Here is a 20,183-nt window from a genome sequence, read left to right on the forward strand (position 1 = left end):
TTGATGAGGCTTTGCAAACCAGGCTGTGGGAGCCAATCACTGACATCACTGGTAGCTCACAGCATTCCAATCGCTTCATGCTCTCCTGCGGCTTTTGTTCTCCAGAAGGGGTGGTTGCGGCCAAACCAGAGGCTCCACCAGTAATTATCCTTCTCTGCTTATCTCCCTGCCAAATAAAACTTGTAAATCTGTTTTGTGCTGTAAATGGGCTTGGGCTCAGTTTCATTGTTGTTCTTCCATTTTTGCATTTCTTTTTTCTTCTCTTAATTATTTGCTAAATTAAATCCAAATATACATTTCTTTGATTAAAAGAAAATTCATCATCTTTTCTATCGTCCTATGTTCTGTTACCTCCTTTGGGCTGCAGAACTAATGTCTCTTGTGGGTTAACTAGAGCAGAGTAGAATCCACAGGATTTTCAGCTCCCTGTGGATATGTTGGGTTTTGTCACTTTACCTTGAGTATCCACCACAACCTGGCTGCTTGCAGATGCTGAATGCTCTTCTCCCTGACATCCAATCTCAAGATCTAGCATTTTTCACTTTAATCCCGTGAAAATCTCAATTCCCTTTGTTTTGTTCTCCCTGCTCTCTTTGCAGGCTTCAAGAATTACCTGCCCAGCCCATCCAGGGAGCAAATCCCCTGCCACAGACCCCGGGGGCTGCAATGCATCTCCCCCTTAGTGCAGAGCGTGGAGGAGACCCCCGAGCCCATCCCAGCCAAGATCAAAGGACATATTCCCAAGTGGATTAATGGAAATCTGCTGAGGAATGGCCCTGGCAAGTTCGAGTTTGGCAATGACAAGTAAGTCTCCTTTAAATGAATTTTTAAATGGTTCTGGCCAGAACTCTGCCTAAACCTAAAGGGGAGTCCCCCTCATGACTATTTAGAGCATCTTTTAGTTTCTTTTTACGTACGGGAAGGAAGAAATATTGATGTCAGTCTTTTGAGAGCAGTTGCTCCCTCATTTGGGAACTCCTGTTTTCTGCAAAGAGGAGATGAATGGTGAAGTCACCCAGGCTGGAGAAGCTGAGTCACAGAGAGGCTCTCACCCACTCACCATGGTGGCGTGGGGAATAAAACATGCCCAGCTTTGTCCTCTGTCCTGAAGAACAAAAATCCACCCCTGAGCACTCTGAAATAAATCCAGGGCAGGAGTTTGGAGAGTTGGTTGCACCAAACGGTGTGAACTGATTGAGAAGCAAATCCACCCAGTGCTAAGAATAATATATTAAAACATCCTCAGAAGGCACTTACTCCGTGTGGCTTGGAATGTGCCATTCTAGTAATGACAGCTCAGCTGATGGCAGCAAGTGGCCAAAGCTGATCTCCTCCTCATATTCCTGGAGTGAGACCATCAGGTGCTCTGGGAGTCTCACAAATCCCTTGGTTTGGAGACAATAAATTCCTGCAAGAAGCTGAGAGCTAAAGGCCTCTGGGTTTGCAGTATTAATTTATATTGTTGTACAGTACAGCACAAACTCCATTCCCTGTGCAAGAAGTGGGTGGTTTATCTGTATATTCCCAAAAAACCTTACAGCATTTGCAAACATCACACCCCACAGCTGTGAATATACTTGTTTCGATTCGTTTTGATTTGGTTTGGTTTGATTTGGTTGATTCAGGGGTTTTCCCAAACAAAGCTGTGCCTGGTTAATAATTCAGGGGATCTGGGAATCAGCTTTTACAAAGATCACTAAACCTAAAAAGAGGGTACTACACAGTATCATATAATGCCCAACTCTTCTTCATCTCTTTTTTCTCTCTCCCGGAAGGTTTAACCACTGGTTTGATGGCATGGCCCTGCTGCACCAGTTCCAGCTGGCCCATGGCACGGTGAGCTACAGGAGCAGGTTCCTGCAGAGCAGCTCCTACCTGAGGAACAGCCAGCACAGCCGCATTGTGGCCTCCGAGTTTGGCACCTTGGCCATGCCAGACCCGTGCAAGAGCCTCTTTGGGCGCTTCCTGGCCCGCTTCGAGCCGCCACGTAAGAGAGCTTCTGTAAAACTCGAGGGGCTTCTGAGATTTCCTTGGAGGAACTTGTGGTTAGGTGGAAAGGGAGGGGTGAGGAAGTCTGACAGACTTTCTGTGAGTCCATGTTTTTCTTAGAATATGGCCCAAATGCCGAAATTATGCAAATTGGTGTCAGCCTCAGCGGGGGGGAGGCAGAGTTTAATGTTTTGATGCCACTTGAGCTCGCTCAATCCTGGATCTTTCTGCAAATTTCCCAAAGAAAGCTCTCCCCGAGAGAATATCCTGTGCAGTGCTGACCCTGATGTTCTACCTGAGACACAGCTTTGCCCTTAAAACACCTTGCCTTGCTAAGCTTGTAGGGTAAGTGGGCTAATCCCTCCCTTCCTGGACTAAGGGGCAGGAGATTATTGAGTAGGGTGAGGGATGGTGCTGCACAGCCATGGAAGTTCCAGGACCTTTAGGATTCTGTGTACGTCAGGGAAGAAAGAGGCTTAAATGCAAGCAAAGTGCTCCCCACTAAAACCAGCGCAGGGCTGAAGTTTGCAGCCTGTTGCTGATGCTGTGACCATCTTCCTTTTGTCCTCTCCCCTCCTGCCACATCATCTGTCCTTTCCCGAGGTGCTCACACCTTCACTCGTGGTGACAGCCCCCAAATCCCCACCCCAGCTCCCTCAAGACATTCCAGACCTCTCCACATCCCTCACCTGCCTTTGCCCAGCTCCCACAGTGATTTCCATCCCTGTCCTCGTCCTTTTAACTCAGCTCCACCTGCACAGTTTCCCTTTGTAGATGAGCAAAATATTTCCAGTCAATCTCACAGGGATTAATGTCACTGCAAATAGGTTTATTTGTTTAAATATGTCTAACTTGCCATGATCCAACATGAGCTGTGCACAATGCCAAGATTTCTGTTTCAGAGCCCAGTGACAACTGCAATGTGAACTATGTGCTGTACAGAGGGGATTATTACGTCAGCAGCGAGAACATCTGCATGCACAAGGTGGACCCAGAGACACTGGAAACAAAGGAGAAGGTGTGGACAGGTGGGATTAGGGAGCTGGGGCACGGTGGTACAGAACCACACCTTGCTGGCTCAAGGGCAATTCCACCTCCAGAGGAATTTGCCTGTGCCTGCAGCATCTCCCAGCTGGGTCCCTGGGCAGCTCTCAGGGGTGGAGGTGCAGTCACTGCCTGGCTGGGCACAGCTATCAGTTCTCCTCTGCTCTCCCTGCTTGCCTGGGCTTGCCTGCACCTCTTAGCAGAACAGGAAACAGCTTTTTTCTGTGTACAAGAAAAAGTGAACACTGCTGATCTCACATCTGCCTTTTCCCTGGTGCTTTGCTTTCATATCAATTCTCTTGATCTGCTTTTTACGCCTCAAGCTTCGCACACTCCAAAGCTGCCCTTGATCAAACCCTGCTGTAAAGGGGTGGTTCAGCTGCCACTTGATTTTCTCTCCCTGCTAGGAAATGACCAAAACATCAGAGAAGTTTTTCCCTGTGGCCAGAAGTGACAGAAGGTGACCTGTGACAGGACAGCACAAGCTATGTAGGGCTGGCCTGAGTCATGCCAGCTTTGTTTCTGCTTGGATGGGAAATATTTCCTTATGGATGTGTTCTTCTCATGTTTAATGCATATCTTGCACCTTTGCAAATGAAATCTTCAAAATATCTCCTTATGGATGTGTTCCTCTCATGTTTAATGCATATCTTGCACCTTTGCAAATGAAATCCCCCCTGCCTGCACCCTTAGAGGGGATTTGGACTGGACAGCTGTGGGAAGGGCTGAGTGAGGATTCTGCCCTTCCTAAGTCTGTATGTACTGCTGGGTCTGTTTGACACCAAAAAATGCCAGCTCAGAGCATCCCTCGGGTCATGAGGGAGCCACTCCAGGAATTCCTATCTGCAGGATCAGTAGTGAGTCATGAATAAGCTGTGTGTAAAGCACAGCCACCGAGCTGGAGCTGTCCTGGGTGGTTTGCCAGCTGATCTGTTTGTAAATCAGACTGCAGTCATGAAAAGACACGTGGGGATTTTCAGGTTCAGCTCTGCTGAGCCATCTTATCATAAAATGAAAATAATTCCCCTCAAGCATTTTTTTTTAGATGCAGACTGTTATTTTCTTGGGTAAGTGAAGAAATGGAAGGGATGATCTCACATTTAAGCTCTCCAGTTTGAGATGCCTTAATAGGACCTGGTTTTCTGAGCATGCAGTGACAAAACTCTTGGTGATTGTTTTGGGGCAGTGACCATCCCTTCACACACCTGCCTGTGCTTGTTATGGGCATCATTCCCACTGTGCCAGCACTTGTACCATAAGGAGCATCTGTGTCCTCCAAGGAATGTCTACTGCTATTAGTCCTGCTTTACTGATAGAGAAATATCCTCATTTTCAAGGATTTGCAGGCAGAATGAAGGCTGGAGTCCAGATCCCACATTATTAATAATGAATAAAATCTGCTCTTCTTCCTCAGACTTCCACAAAAGCGACCCTTGGGGAAGTTCTGCACTGACTGAAAATCTCTGGCATTTGCAGGTGGACTGGAGCAAGTTTATAGCAGTGAATGGGGCCACAGCTCATCCCCACTACGAGTCTGATGGGACAACCTACAACATGGGCAACTCCTATGGGAAGCACGGTGAGGAGGCCTTGGCCAGGCTGGTTTTTTGGGCAGGGGGTACAGGATCCCTCCTGGTGCTGCTTCAAGGAGCAGCTGTTGAAGGAGCACCCAAAGAGACCTGGAAATTGCTGTTCCTCAGTCAACGTGTCAGTGCCAGTCTGCCCCATAAAACTGACTCCTCTCAGGATTTAGTTTCAGATGCTTCTGACTTTGGCCTGTGAGTGTCCAGCAAATTCTCCTCTTCCTCTCCCAATCTTTGCTGGAAAACAGGAGAACGACTTTTTTAAAGTCCCCTCCACTGCCGAAGCCTCATCTGAGGAAATTTAGCAATTCATGTTTTTCACTCAGAATAAATTGGCTTTTGGTGAGCACCATAAGGGTTTTTGCAGGAGGGAAGACAGAATTTATTCTGGTCACCTGGCTATCTTCCAGCAAAGCTGAGTTTTATGGGATATTTTTCTTCTTCTCAGAACTCTGAGCATCTTGATAGGACCCTGTTCCATCCACAAGGCTGCTCAGAGCAATCAGTCCCTGTCAGCTGTGTGAAATCCTTCTTTTCCAGGGGCCTCTGAAAGCAGCCACTGCCCTTTATTGAGATCCCTTAGGCCAGCTCCACATTTTCCCAATTTTGACCATTTTTCATTCTTGCTGCTTTCATTTCCCTTTGGCCTCAGCAAAGCCCAGCTCTGTGCCATGTGCTTTTTCCAGCTGGACATACCAATCTTTGGATCATTATGATTCAGCCATCCTTTCCTGCTCATATGCCAGGTTTATTAAATGAGCATTACTAAGGCTCCGAGTTCTCATTTCCTGTGAGCTTGGTTTTCATCCTGCCCCTGTTATTACAGGAGAGTGCTTCAGGCAGAGCTGGCATTCTCCTAGGCTAAGATCCCTCTATTTCCTTTCAAGCATCCTCTTTTTGTTTTTCTTTTGGTAGATAAATCCTCTGTAGAATGCTTTACTGCCTGTGGGGAGACATTTAGGAGAGGTTGTTCCGAGTATTCCTGGAGAACGGGAAGGAGCAGAGCCTGAGTTTGGTTTGAACACCTTCTCCCCTTTCCAGGATCCAGCTACAACATCATCAGGGTCCCCCCACAGGAGTCAGGCCACGGGGACACCTTGGAGGGAGCCAAAGTTCTGTGCTCCATCCTTCCCAGGGACAGGGCAAAGCCATCCTACTACCACAGCTTTGGTAAGAGCCCACCCCAAACTCAGGGAATTTGGGAAAATGCGATGCAGAAAGGGCCGGCCAGCTCTCTCTGCCCTTGAGATGTTTTCCTGCCTCATATTTGGGTGATATTCCTCCCTTCTCTCCTCAGGGATGACTGAAAACTACATCATTTTCATCGAGCAGCCCCTCAAGCTGAACCTGTTGAAGATCATCACCTCCAAGCTCCGTGGGACAGCCATCTATGATGGGATCAGCTGGGAGCCTCAGCACAACACCTACTTCCACGTGGTGAACAAGCACACTGGGGAGGTGAGGGCGTCTTTGGCCCCTGCAATGGCTGATCTGGAACTTTTAAGTTCCAAATTTCCAATTTTTTCTTTTTCCAACTTCCATTCCCAAAAGTGTTACGTAGCAGCCACGGGGAGTTTAAGAAACCAACCCAGAAGTTACTGCAATAAATATTTTAAGGTTTATTGTAGTGTAGATTTACACCACAATGTTTATTTGTAGATTTGTTAAAAATGGGGTTTCTTCATGCATTTTCCTCTTTATTCATTCATTTCTTTGCCAGCCCTAAAAGGACAGGCAGAAAGAAGCAGTTTGGAGGGACAGGGACTGAAATGCAGGTCCCAGGTACTACAGGGTACAAAAAGGTCAGAACCTGGGAAAGATGCACAGCAAGGGGCTGCTTGGCATTTTGTGTTTTCTTCTTCCAGCTTTGCTCCTTAGGGGCTTAGAGCAGCCCTTTTGTGGTGACACAAGGACAGAAGGCAAACCCCAAGGAATGAGAGGGGTTGCAGTGGGGGGCAGAGTGCAGTATTTGCAGGGATCCTCAGTGAGGGGAGAGAGTGATGCATCTGACTCCATCTCATCAGAAGGCTAATTAATTACTTTATTACACTATTACTCTACACTATATTTGACTATATTACATTACCTCTATAAACTGAGTCTGCCAAGCACTCAACTGCACTGAATTTCATGACTGTCAGCCCACAGTCCTGACACACACACACACACCTGACCCTGACAGGCCAAGGAAACAAAACCCCATCACTGTGGGTAAACAATCTCCATCTTGCATTCTCCTCTGGCACAAACACAGGCACAGCAAATGATAAGAACTGTTTTTCCTTTCTCTGAAGTTCAGAGAACGTGAGACCCAGAAATATTCTTGGGAAGAACTGTGCCTTGCTTTCCTCTGTGAAGGTGAATTTCTCTGTGAATGATGAGGAGGACTGCATTGCTATCAGAAGGCAAATTAATTACTTCATTATACTATATTATTCCATACTATATTACACTATGTTCCATTCCATCTAAACTGAATCTGCCAAGCACCCAGCTCTGCACACAATCTCGTGACTGTCCCGACTCAGACACACACACCTGGCCCTGACAGTCCAAGGAAACAAAACACCACGACTTTGGGTAAATAATCTCCATATTGCATTCTACTTTGGCACAAACACGGGCACCCCAAATGAGATAAGAGTTGTTTTGGTCATTCTCTGAGGCTCAGAGGATGTGAAACCCAGAAATATTCTTGGGAAGAACTGTGCCCTGTGTTTCTCTGCGAAGAGAAGTGTGGGGCTACAGGAGAGAGGAGAAGGAGGGGGCGAGGCAGGAGCTGTGCAGAGGAGCTGCAGCTGTGCCCTGCTCCCTGCAGGTTCTGCCGGGCTCGTGGTGCTCCCAGCCCTTCGTCACCTTCCACCAGATCAACGCCTTCGAGGAGCGGGGCTGCGTGGTGCTGGACCTGTGCTGCCAGGACGAGGGCACCAGCCTGGCCCTCTACACGCTGCAGAACCTCAGGAGGAGTGGGCAAGGGCTGGACCAGGTGAGACCCCGGCCTCTGCTCCCCCAGCGTCTGCTGCAGGAGTTGATTTTCTGCAGCAAAGCTCAGGCTGGGAGAATGGGAATCACCGTGGGGACAGCACGAGCACAACCCATGAAAAACGGAATGATCATCTCTTGATGCTTTCTCTCCTTTTAAATCTCTCTCCATGGAGTATGCCCATGAAATTCTTCAAGCCCTGTGTGTGACACAGAGCTCCATAGCCTGGCAGAATTTATTTCTGTTTTAAAACCTTGGTTTTAATGACATTCATTTTCCCTGTCCTTGTGTAATGCAATTTTCCCCCCAGAAATGATGCAAAATAAGTTGTAGCATAACTTCTAAATGGAAAAAGAAAAAGGAACCCTGTTCTTTAAGACATTACTTCATAAAAGGAGCAGTTTTTATGAAAATCACAGAAACACAAATACCACAGAAACCCCTGCCCTGCTCCCCACAGACACCTCACAACAGCACATTCAAATAAATTATTTATTGTGGACACTGTGGGCTCTGTGAAAAGCCCCGTTTCAGGCTGTGTGAGGGGCATTATTTTGCATAGGTCACACATGGGAAAAGTGGGGCTGCTTTCAGTTTCTCACCCTGCAGATGTGTTTGTTGGAAACCCAGCGTGCTGGGGGGGCTGCTGCATGTCCAGACAGGGCTGAACTTCCCCTGTCTGTCCTGAGCTGTCTAGAACCAGCTCAGCTCCGACCTGAAAGGAGCACAGCTGTGTCCCATCGGGTTCTGCTTTCTCTTGGCATTTATTCTGGGGCTTTTTCAAGCATTTTTTGAGCATAGTCAAGTACAGCGGGTTGTTAATCCCAGTTTTTTGCTTGTCCTTCTCTGAGCACAGCCCAGGTGGAGTTTGATGTGGCTGAAGGTGTCCTGGTGCCAGCACTGGGCCTGTGTTTCCAGCAGGCACAATCTTCAAGTGACAAGTGATGGCATCCCCAGCACACTTCAGCCACCCACACACACAGGAGTCATTTCACAACAGAAGCTCAAATTCACTGCATCAAAAGCCTCGGGAGTGTCTGGGCATGGCTTGTCTCCTTTCCCCAAATTTGCTGGCTCACTAACCCTGGCAGAGTACTCTGTCTGGCAGAGTTCCTCAGCCAGATTACATGAACCAGAAAAGGTTTGAAAACAAGGTTAACATGTAATTAACAGGGAGTTTCACAAGTGAGCTGGTGAGTTGTGGATTGAAGTAACCACAACACACCAAAACAGGGTCCTTATCTGTTTTACTTAAATGGGAATATGATGGGTTGTGAACTTGGCTCGAGCAGAGCTTTAGTGGCAGTGGTGGAATTATCCTCTCAATTTGCTGAGTGTCTGCCACACTGGGGGCTGCACTTTGCTCCCCAGGTAAATCCACCATCATTCCCCTGGACTTCCAACCATGAATCCACGGCTACCTGAGCATGGAGGAGGGAATCCTGCAGGGGAGCTTCAGGCACTGAAGGCACAGTGCTCTCCTGCTTCTCCCCAGAGTGATGTGAAGCAACACAAGCCTGTTCTAACTGAATAAAACACATGCAGTGTCTGTCCCACTGCTGGATTTGGTGATAATGGTTTTTTATTGGGCTGATTTGCATACCCAGCTCAGCATTAATTACTGTGAGAGCAGTGCTGACCCTTTTAATTCATGTGGTTTTAGTTTCTGCTGTAAATTACTGGAACATGCAGGAACTTCTTCTTTCCATTATGTGCTTTACCTTACCAGAACTTGGTCAAACACATAAGGAAAAGAAGAAGAAGAATTCAGGGGTGTCTAAAACTTCAGAATTGTTCCCTAAAAGTGCATTTAAGCTGAAATGTCTGTCCTCTGTCCATCACCATCACTCTCTGTCTCTCTAACAGGTTTATGCCTCCGTCCCCAGATCTTTCCCTCGCCGCTTCGTTCTCCCTCTGGACGTGGGTCCAGACACACCCGTGGGGAAAAACCTGAACCCACTGCCTTACACCCAGGCAAAGGCTGTGAAGGGTGCAGATGGCAAGGTGTGTACCAAAGCATAAATGCATTTCTGCAGCAGCTCCCGTTCCTCACAGCTTTCAGCACCTTTGGTTGTGCGGTGGTTGGTGGGACCAGCCAGCTCTCCTGCCCTGTCCAAGCTGAACCAACCCCGCACATTTCCTGGAGAAATTACTCTGCAATTTTCTTTTTCTCCCAGGTCTGGTGCACACACGAAAATCTCCACCCTGAGGGCTTTGAGAAAGTCGGGGGCCTGGAGTTCCCCCAGATCAATTACGCGGCGCACAACGGCCGCAGGTACCGCTACTTCTACGGCTGCGGCTTCGGGCACCTGCTCGGGGACTCCTTGATCAAGGTTGATGTGGAGACCAAGAATTTCAAGGTGAGGTGAAGTCAGCTCGTCGAGTCCTTCCCCTGAACTGGATTTGAAGGTGTGACGTTTACTGGGGGATTTTTAGGGCTTTGCACAGATGGCTCTGGGAGGAGATTCCCAGTTTCATCCCTCACCTGGCACCTTATGAACGTGGCACAGTCACCAAACAGGAGAGGATGGCACCAGCACTCTCCTGGAATGAAAAAAAAAAGTTCATAAAAAGTTGAACTCTTAAGTTTCTTGGCGCCCAGAGTATTTCCAGGTGCCTTTGTGGGGAGCACTTGTAACTCTGCTCACCGTAGCAGACAAGTATTAATGCAATGAGGCTCATCCATACGTCCCTGAAGCTCATCCATATGTTCTGTGCTTGCTAGATTTGGCAGGAGGAGGGATGCTACCCATCAGAGCCCGTGTTTGTGCCAGTGCCCAATGCCACGGCAGAGGACAGCGGAGTCATCTTGTCTGTGGTGGTCTCCCCTGCTGAGGTAACTTGCTGGCTGTAGTTTGTCAAAGTCACACGGCATTAATTCACTTTTTAAACCTCAAAGCCGAGCTGGAGGCTCCCTGGCAGGTAGTTCTGGCTCTCCAGAGTGCCTGGCCAAGCACAGGCAGTGCAGGCAGGAGTTTTGCCCAGGATGTTGCTGTGTCCCCAGTGGAAGCTGTGAGGCTCAGAGCTCCTGCCCTGCAGGTTTGGTCTCCGTGGTTTGCTCTGTGCCTTTGTGTGCAAACAGTGCAAGAAGTTCAGCCCGGCCACTCACTCTGCCTTTCTGCTCCTCCTGCAGAACCAAAGTGCTTTCCTGCTTGTCCTGGATGCAGAGACCTTCCAGGAGCTGGGGCGAGCAGAAGTCGGGGTGCCAATGCCTTACGGGTTCCACGGCATCTTCAGTGCCCACTGAGGGACTCCTGGGCACCTCCTGGGACTCAGGGCTGAGCCAGCCCCACAAAGAACCTCTGCTGCCTTCACCTCCCACCTTTCCATCACGTCTGGGATGAAGGAGCTGCTTTTTCTCCACCACAACCTCCTGTATTCTATATAACAAAACACAGCCAAGGAAGGCAGGAGCCCTTTGCTCCCACAGCCCACTGCTTTATCTGCATTTCTTTTACTATCTTGCTAGGCCAGCTATAGGAGCAGTTCACTAAGGATGCCAGGGTGAGGCTTGCAAGGCAGAAAATGGAAACTGAGGTGATGAACCCCTTCCTTTGGTGCCCTGAGGGGAAGAGAACATCAATGCTCGGGGCTGTGACTTTGGCTGGAATGTGTAGAGCAGAAGAGAGGAGTAAAGCCCAGCAGGTGACAGGTGGGCCCAGGGAAGGGGAGTAAATGCCCCCCTTGCATCCAGGTTGCCTTCAGTGGGCTCCAGGGGGTAGATGCAGACACTCACAGAAGCTGTGCTTGTGCTTTTTTCTGTACCATAGCAGTGCCCTCAAATAAAACCTTGGGAAGTTTTTCCTTTCTCTGCCTGCCCTCAGAGTCTTGTAGATGTGGGGACACATCTCCAGGGCAGGACACAGCTCTGCTGGCTGACAGTGCCTGCCTTCCTCCCAGTTCCACCAGTAGGAAACACCAGTAGGAAACACAGAGAGCCCCGCTGAGGCCTTGGTGTCCCTCTGGGGTTAAGCAGAGCAGAACAAACTCCAGCCCCCTGTGTCATCCAGGCTTCTCCAGATCCTGGACTCTGGGTGGGTCAGCAGTGAGGACTTCTGGTTGTACTTTTTCATTGTGAAGAATTATTTGAATCATTTCCTTGAGTAATAAAGGAGCCCTTTCGCCCTTGGGGTTTTTCCTCCTCTTAGCTTCCTTCACCTTCCTTACAGGTCTGGGGAAAAGAAAAAGGATTTTTCCTCAGGGCTGCTGCTCTGGGAGAGGCAGAGGAGGCTCAGCCGGAGCTGGTGGAAGCCGCTAGATGGCAAACAGCTCCCGTTCAGCAGCCTCCGGTCACTGTCACACCCTGCCCTCCTCCTGGAGCCTGTCCCCGAGGGAGCAGCCCCAGCACGGGCAGCACAATGGTGCCACGAGGAGTTTGATGGAGTTCAGCCACCATTGGTTCTCTTTTTTAATTTTTTTTTTTTTCTCGTTGAGGTGGGAAACGGAAAGGGGTCCGAGGCTCAGGTGGCGCCTTGAGTGGATTAGAGAAAAGTTGCCGTGTTTAAAGCTCCGCTTCCCCAGCGCGCAGCCCCGCCTGGGCTGCGCACACGGGCTGCGCTCCCCACCCCAGCAGCTCCGGCGTGGAGGATTGAAGGGGGTGGCACGGTCGGGACGGACGGAGATGAGAGATCTCTGCAGCCAGGTCAGGAATTTGGGGTTCATTGCAAAGGGCCAAGGGCAGGGCCCTGCTGGGAGCTGCCAGGCACAGCTCAGAGCAGGACTGAGAGAAGAGAGAGGGTAAGAGAGTAAAAGGGTAAGAGAGTAAAAGGCAAGAGCTAAGAGACAAGAGGTAAGAGAGTGAGGTTCCCATTACAATACAATAAATCATCTTCTGTGTTGAATATTCTAATTCTCACTGACCAATCTAGTCCAAGATACAAATCCTACAGCATTTCCATACAGCCTGTAAGAATCATTACATCACCATCCTGTGTTACATTTTAAACCCTAAAATCTCCTCTTTGGGCCCCTTCTGCCCAGCTGTAGGGTCTGCTCTGCCCCTTGGGCCTGTCTGCAAGCAGAGGGTGTTGTTCCATCAAAAGGGGATCACCTTCAGTGGCCACACCATTGTTTTCCAGTTGTTCAGTAACTGAGGGATCTCAAAGCTTGCTTTCATTTCAATCTCGCTTATAGTTTCCATATTCTCCAAATCTTTTGCCAGGCAATCATTTGATAAGGCTTTCCTGTTTGATCTTCCCCAACACCTGCGGATCCTCTCACACAGACCCTGCCCCGCGGCTCGGGGTTTTCCCACCCTGACAGATTCACTCCGGTACCGCCGGCAGTTCCCAGGAACTGAGGGAATGCACGTTCAAACCCTTGCAGCGCTGAGAAATCCAGTTACTCCCTTTCTGAAAATCACCACACTCTAAGGCTTCCTCTGCTTGAACTCCATGAATGTTATTGCCGGGGTGTGCCCCTTCAGGGATGTCCATAACCAGCCCGGGGTCCAACGCTGACACTGGGGGGGACAAGGAGCTTCCTGAGACTGAACACGGGGGATTGGAGCATCCCCGGGGCAGAACACGGGGAACAGGAGCATCCTCGGGTCTGAACACGGGGGATTGGAGCATTCTTGAGCCCGACTCCGCACGGAGGGACCGGAGCACCCCGGGGCCGAACACGGGGAGGAACTGGAGCGTTCCCCGGTCTCGGAGGGCGGATCCCGCCGGCCGGAGCCGCCCCCGGAGCCGGGCTGGAGCCGCCCCGCTCCGGCCCCGCTGCGTCCCCGCGATGTCGCCGCGCTCCGCCCGCCTGGCGCGGCTGTCGCGCTCCGTCACCTTCAGCGCCTGCCACCGCCTGCACAGGTGAGACCCGCACAGGGGAGCGGCCCCGCACAGGGAGCCCCGCACAGAGCCCAGCACAGGGAGCCCCGCACAGGGAGCGGCCCTGCATAGGGAGCCCAGCACAGGGGAGCAGCCCCGCACAGGGAGCCCAGCACAGGGAGCCCCGCACGGCTGAGCCCTGAGGCTCCCGGCCCCGCTGCGTTTCCCGGTTGTGTCCCTCGCCCGGCCCCTTCCCGCAGCCAGCCCTCAGTGCCCGGCTGCAGTTCCGTGTTCTGACAGAGCCGGCAGCGCTTTCGCTTTGTAAACATCGCCCTGCGCCCCCCGATCTGCTGGTTTTCCCCCCAAAACTGATAAATTCCTTGACTGAAGCTGCCTCAGTTTTAGGCTCAGTCTCTTCTCCCAGGCTAGGAGCGGTAGGATGAGGGGAAACAGCCTCGAGCTGTGCCAGAGGAGGTTTAGGCTGGAGATCAGGGGGATTTCTCCATGGAAACGGTGGCCAGGCCTTGGAAGGGGCTGCCCGGGGAGTCCCCATCCCTGGAGGTGCCCGAGGAACTCCTGGATGCGGCACTCGGTGCTCTGGCTCTGGTTGGAGCCCATGATCTCACGGTTCTTTTCCAACCGCAGTGACCCTGGGGTTCTGTGATGTTCCCAAAATGTGCCTTGACCTGAAACACTCAGAGCAGGGCCCCGGATTGCTTCAAAGGGAAGATTCAGAGGGAAATCCTTTGTACTTTATGGAGAGGCTCCCTCAGCTTTGTTAATCAGTAATAATAAACCCAAATGTGCAGCTTGCTCCAGGCCTAAGTGATTTCGGGCCCAGATGTTGAACATTTATCCAGCAGTGGTGTCAGGCAGATGCTGTGAAACAGACACAAAACCACAGCAAGGAAAGATTCAGTGCTGTCAACAGCATCTTTTCATGGACCAGACACTCTGTCTGTGTTTGTGCCTCCTGGGCCGGTTAAATGTGGGAGAGGGAAGGGATGGAGAGCTGGAAAGCAGAGTGGAGTGAATCCATGGAGATGTGGAACAGATCCATGCCCGCCTTTCCCACAGCAAATCCCTGAGTGATGAGGAGAACCTGAAGCTGTTTGGGAAGTGCAACAATCCAAACGGCCACGGACACAACTACAAAGGTAGGAAGGGAGCTGATTTCCATCCTGGCTCTGGAGTGGTGCTCTCAGGGTGGGGAGGGCTGGGCCGCTCATTCTCAGCAGCCTGATGCAGCTTTTGGTGGCTGGGTTTGTGTTTTTATTCAGAATTAGGAGGGAATTTCAGCAGCAGGGCGTTGAACCATAGCGTGGGTTTGCCATTTTTCAGCTGAATAGATAATAAATATTTATTTTCAAATGCCACTTTTTGAATCAAGTCTGCTTGTTTACACTCTGCAGAGTCATTGTGATTGGAATGGAGATTTTTTCTTAGCAAAAGCCATGCAAATTAAACAGCCTGTAAACATTATTTGAATGGGTTTTTTCACAAGTTCTCCCATTTGTACACCCCGAGCACACAGAATTAGATCTCTCCCGTTCCTGGAGTGGCTCCCTGTGTTGCTGGCACCCTGAAACCTCTGCTGAGGAGCTGCTTTACCAGGGGAGACAGGCTTATCTCCAGCCTGCCTGTGGCACCGGCCCTTGGGGAGGGATTTTTGTGCCTCTGAGTCACTGTTCCTATGGAGCATCCCCTCACAGGCCCACTCCCGAGTGCAGCCCAGCAGCAGCAGCAGCTTTGGTTTGGGTTCATGGGCATCACAGTGACCTGATCTTTTCTCTTTTTCAGTTGTGGTCACCGTGCGTGGAGAGGTGAGTGCTGCCAGCGCCTTTTTCTGTCCCTCAGTGTGGCAGAATCCCCACAGTTCTGGCCCCCAAGCCTGGATTTCCCAGAGTATTTCAGAAACTCTGTGCACATCACTAGAGCAGGTTTTCTGTGGCCAGTCCTGTTCACAGCAAGGATTTGCAGTTTAATGCTGTTTTCATGCTTGAAGGCTCTTCCAGAGCGTTGTTTCTGCCTGGTGTCAGCTTTTAGGAAAGAGTGGAACCTCTGGAATTGTTTCCAGGCTGTATCAAGGCTTTGGAAACATCACAGGAGTGGAGCTGGAGCCCTCTGACAGTGAGAAGACAATTTCCTTGTGGCTCAGATGAGCTGAGCACAGACATTCCTGTCTGGTTTGTGTTGCCACCAATGTCCCTTGTGCTTCCCTGCAGATTGACCCAGTCTCGGGGATGGTGATGAACCTGACAGACCTGAAGGAATACATGCAGGTAAAAATAGCCCAGTTTTCCTTCTAATCCCCCGGGAGAGATGATCAGAGCTTGTCTGGTCCGTGGTGAGCTGCTGATGGCAGGACATCAAAAGGAAATTAGGCAATAATTGAAGAATAAATGGCTTAGCTCTGTTCTGTGAGGCAGAGCCACGTCTCCAGCTGGGAATCTCACAGCTGGATCTGGGGCTCTTTCCCTTTCTTCCCATCCTGGCTGTGTGGGGTGACCTGAGCCTCAGGCCAGGCAGGGACAGGGACAGGGCTGGCACTGTCCTCTCTCTGCAGGCAGCGATCATGGAGCCCCTTGACCACAAAAACCTGGACAAGGACGTGCCCTACTTCTCTGAGGTGGTGAGGTGGGTCTGGGGGGCTCCTGGAGGGGCTGATCCTCCCTGGAAGCAGCAGCAGCAGCAGCAGCAGCAGCAGCAGCAGCAGCAGCAGCAGCAGCCTGTCCCTGTGTGCTGACCACACTGTGTCCAGCCCTGCTGCCCCTCCTCACATCAGCCTGGACAGGCAGGACCTGCCCATCCCACCCATCCCATCCCATCCCATCCCATCCCATCCCATCCCATCCCACCCCATCCCACCCATCCCATCCCATCCCATCCCATCCCACCCTGCCCATCCCATCCCATCCCACCCATCCCACCCCATCCCATCCCATCCCACCCATCCCATCCCATCCCATCCCACCCCATCCCACCCCATCCCATCCCATCCCATCCCATCCCATCCCATCCCATCCCATCCCATCCCATCCCACCCTGCCCATCCCATCCCATCCCATCCCATCCCATCCCATCCCACCCCATCCCACCCCATCCCATCCCATCCCATCCCCATCCCATCCCATCCCATCCCATCCCATCCCATCCCATCCCATCCCATCCCCATCCCATCCCATCCCATCCCATCCCACCCATCCCATCCCACCCCATCCCATCCCATCCCATCCCATCCCATCCCACCCATCCCATCCCATCCCATCCCATCCCATCCCACCCATCCCATCCCATCCCATCCCATCCCATCCCACCCATCCCATCCCACCCATCCCATCCCATCCCATCCCATCCCATCCCATCCCATCCCATCCCATCCCATCCCATCCCATCCCATCCCATCCCATCCCATCCCATCCATCCCACCCCATGTGCTGGCAGTGCCACCATCCCCACATAGCTCAGGTGTCCCCAGCTGCCCCTCAGCATCCCCCAGCCCACCCTGGCTGCAGATTTTGGTGTCAGTTCTGCCATTCCAGCCCTGCCCCTGCTGCTGTTCCCCCTCAGCACCACGGAGAACGTGGCTGTGTTCATCTGGGACAGCCTCCAGAAGCTCCTGCCCCAGGGCATCCTTTACAAGGTGGAAGTGCACGAGACAGAGCAGAACGTGGTGGTTTACAAGGGAGAAGAAACAATTGTCAAGTGAGATCAGCCTGAGCTCAGCTGCTCAGGAGAAATCTCCATCATCAGCTCCGTGGATCCCTGCTCAGCATTTCCTGCAGCCAGCCCTGGGTTCTGTGCTACAGCAGGACAAGGGCAGATGTTTCACAAGGAGCCTCCCAGCAGTTTGCCCATCTGGCTTCTCAGAACAGGTCGGTTTCTCTGCTTTTCCTCAAGACCTTCCTGTTTTGCCAGCTGATGTGAAATTTAGAGTTGTGCCGTGGTAAATAAAGCAGCTTTGGGGAGAGGAGGTGGCCTGGCAAAATCACAAAAGTCTTTGATTTCTCTCTGATTAAAAATTGAATTAATTTATTTGATAATGTGAGCTTTGGTGTTGCTTTGCTCTTTGATCAAGCAGAGAAGCATTTTTGAAGGTGAGAACAACATTATCTTTCCTTTTTTTTTTTTTTTTTTTTGCTTCTTATCAGTTTATTTCCTGTGCTGCAGGCACATTTCTTCCTGTGGCCAACAGATCTTCATGGGTGTGTGTGTAACTTCTGTAGTGGGCAGTAAAAAAAGCATTTCTGATCCAAACTGGAGAGCCAAAGGGAGCAGGGTGAGAATGGGAAACTGAGGGAACTGCAGTGGGAATGTCACAGCCCCAGTGGTGGCAGAGCCCTGGGGAGGGAGTGCAAGAATAAACCCTTAAATCAACCTTTAAATCCAGCCTTAAATCAACCCCAAAACTCAGCAGAGGCTGTTGCAGCAGGATGAGGCTGTGAGAGGAGTTTGAATGGACACTACCCCAATTATCCTGGATATTCTGGAGCTGGGGCCACGCTGGGAAAGCTGAGGAAGGGCAGTGAGGGGATGGATATTGCACAGTTCCTGTGGTTAAAGGCCGTCCAGTCCCAGTGCCTGTCCAGAGGCAGCAGTGGCACTGCTGTGTGTGATTCCCTTGGTCACATCAGCAGTGTCCTGAGGAGTAATTGGGAGTGGCCATCAAGAATAACTTAATGCATATAATTAAAAAAACCCAACCTGATAATGATAAGCAAGGCAGCAATTCCTCTGCTTTCCAAGGAAATGGGGTATTTGAGTAACAGGAACAAACATGCCCTTTGGGGAGGTTTAATGAAGCTTGCCTAATTGTTCACCTTGGCCACACTCTGCTGCAGGTTCAGGTAAAGTGGGGCTTGCACTGCCAAAAAAAACCTGGGATGGTTTTAAACTTTAAATTTGCAGGAGTCTGGGCTGCTCTGGAGTGTAAAATGGGAACTGCTTTAGCTGGGGACAGCCCTATGCTGTCCCTGCCCTGCTTCAGCTTCACTCAACCTCCCTGGGAGAGCTTCAGAAAGGGAATTGGGAGAGAAATGAGGGAAATTCCCTTTGGCAGAGCAGAACCTCTGCCCTGGCAGCTGCAGCTTTGGGAAGTTTTCTCTTTTCCTTTTCAAAGGTGGTGCTTTGGGGGATATTTGGCTGCAGGTTCCTTGCGGTGTGAGCCAGGCACGGAGCGCTCAGTGCCTTGGGAGAATAAACACTCAGCTGGCACATTTGCCCCATTTTACTCTCTGCAGGCTGAGGTTAAGTGGGGTTTGCACTGCCAAAAAAACCCCAAAAAACCTGGGATGGTTTTAAACTTTAAATTCACAGGAGTCTGGGCTGCTCTGGAGTGTAAAATGGGAACTGCTTTAGTTGGGGACAGCTCTGTGCTGTCCCTGCCCTGCTTCAGCTTCACTCCATCTCCCTGGAGAGCTTCAGAAAGGGAATTGGGAGAGAAATGAGGGAAATTCCCTTTGGCAGAGCAGAACCTCTGCCCTGGCAGCTGCAGCTTTGAGGAGTTTTGGTTTTTTTTTTCCTTTTTAAAGGTGGTGCTTTGGGGGATATTTGGCTGCAGGTTCCTTGCGGTGTGAGCCAGGCACGGAGCGCTCAGTGCCCCGGGAGGAATAAACACTCAGCTGGCACATTTGCCCCTTTTCCCTGCTTTTTTCCCTCCCCAAATGTGGAAGCAGCAGGTTTTATTCAGCCTGGGGGTTTCTGCAGCTGCTCTGCCCCCTCGTGCTGCTCTGCAATGATGTAAATTCGGGGCTGGTGCTGCTGATTCACAGAGCACCCGTGGCTGCGGTGACTCACGGACACTCAAACGCATCATGTGCTCTCTTTATCAGAGCACGAATCCATTCAGCTGCTGGCAAAAGCCGGGCAAACAAACGTTACATCTGCCCAGCACTGCCCGCTGCTTTTATTGGCACGGAGGCAGAAAAAGCAGCCCAGACTGCTGAGGGTTTGTGCAGCTCCGCAGCCCTGACAAAGCCCCTGAGTGCGTTTATTGCTGTGAAGATTGATCTGTGCCAATTATTCTGATTTCTCGGATTTAAATTGACTGCAGCTCTGGGGAAATGGGAATAAATTGGGTGCCTGGGCAGGGGTTTGGGTGAAATGGGGCTGGAAACAGCAGGGCTGGAGGTGAAATTGGGATTTCAGTGGTGTGAGAATTGGGATTTCGGTGGGTTCTGTCCCCTCATCGTGCTCAGAGGGAGCTCTGCAGGGAATTCTCTGTGGGATTCCAGATTCCCAGCTGAGGGAGGGAGGGAGGGAATGAACTCCCAGAATTAAACATTAAGCTCTGCCCGGGTTACTGAGTGATGAAATGCTTTGAGGACAGTTCAGGTGACAGTGGGGACAGCCCTGAGAGGCCACAGCTGATCCCAGCAGAGGCTGTGGGACCAGGATTTCCAGCTTTGGTGCATGGAAATGAGAATGGCAGGGAAATAACGACAGGAAATGTCATTAACAGTGCCCAGTTGTGTTTAGTGGGACTGAAAGACCCAGCCCTGCCTTCCTGCCCCATGCTAAAACCAAATCAGGGTTTGTGGAAGAGCTGGGCACAATAAATAATTTATTGGAATGTCCTGTGAGGTGTCTGTGGGAACAGTGCAGGGGTTTCTGTGATTTTCACCAAAACTGCTCCTTTTCTGAGCAAATGCCAGGCCAGGGCTGGCTGTGCCAGCAGCTGCTGGAGTTTGACACCTGTGGCACCATCTGCTCCTGTCAGCCAAAAGCAAAGGTTGAGGCAGCCCAGGAAATCTGTCCAGCAGCAGCTTTCCTTTTTATTTTTATTTATTTTCATTTTAATTTTTAGTTTAGGGAGGTTTT

General features: G+C 50.8%; 2 protein-coding genes across 2 annotated transcripts in view; both read left to right on the forward strand.

Annotated features, from left to right (window-relative positions):
- BCO2 (beta-carotene oxygenase 2) overlaps nucleotides 1-11,408 on the forward strand; it is a 15,818-nt gene extending 4,410 nt beyond the window's left edge. Inside the window, 11 exon segments of the mRNA XM_077190062.1 lie at nucleotides 600-804; nucleotides 1,776-1,987; nucleotides 2,892-3,007; nucleotides 4,510-4,612; nucleotides 5,658-5,786; nucleotides 5,914-6,074; nucleotides 7,435-7,602; nucleotides 9,466-9,603; nucleotides 9,777-9,959; nucleotides 10,325-10,435; nucleotides 10,733-11,408. Of these exon segments, the coding sequence (XP_077046177.1) occupies nucleotides 600-804; nucleotides 1,776-1,987; nucleotides 2,892-3,007; nucleotides 4,510-4,612; nucleotides 5,658-5,786; nucleotides 5,914-6,074; nucleotides 7,435-7,602; nucleotides 9,466-9,603; nucleotides 9,777-9,959; nucleotides 10,325-10,435; nucleotides 10,733-10,846 (1,640 nt within the window). The 3' untranslated portion in view covers nucleotides 10,847-11,408.
- A 1,813-nt stretch (nucleotides 11,409-13,221) lies between these two features.
- On the forward strand, nucleotides 13,222-17,412 carry PTS (6-pyruvoyltetrahydropterin synthase). Its single transcript, XM_054647509.2, has 6 exons — nucleotides 13,222-13,406; nucleotides 14,442-14,521; nucleotides 15,165-15,187; nucleotides 15,590-15,646; nucleotides 15,931-16,001; nucleotides 16,935-17,412. Exons 1-6 carry the CDS (start codon nucleotides 13,333-13,335, stop codon nucleotides 17,071-17,073), a joined length of 444 nt encoding a protein of 147 aa, XP_054503484.1. The 5' UTR covers nucleotides 13,222-13,332; the 3' UTR covers nucleotides 17,074-17,412.
- Nucleotides 17,413-20,183: the final 2,771 nt, after the last annotated feature.

This window comes from Agelaius phoeniceus, chromosome 23 (assembly GCF_051311805.1).
Source record: "Agelaius phoeniceus isolate bAgePho1 chromosome 23, bAgePho1.hap1, whole genome shotgun sequence".
In the NCBI taxonomy this organism is placed as follows: Eukaryota; Metazoa; Chordata; class Aves; order Passeriformes; family Icteridae; genus Agelaius; species Agelaius phoeniceus.

Excerpts from the sequence above, each read along its gene's own strand:
- PTS (XM_054647509.2), top strand. The coding sequence starts at position 13,333 with ATGTCGCCGCGCTCCGCCCGCCTGGCGCGGCTGTCGCGCTCCGTCACC. Across the intron at positions 13,407-14,441 it reads GCCTGCCACCGCCTGCACAG|CAAATCCCTGAGTGATGAGG; the intron begins GTGAGACCCGCA and ends CCTTTCCCACAG. Across the intron at positions 15,188-15,589 it reads TGGTCACCGTGCGTGGAGAG|ATTGACCCAGTCTCGGGGAT; the intron begins GTGAGTGCTGCC and ends GCTTCCCTGCAG.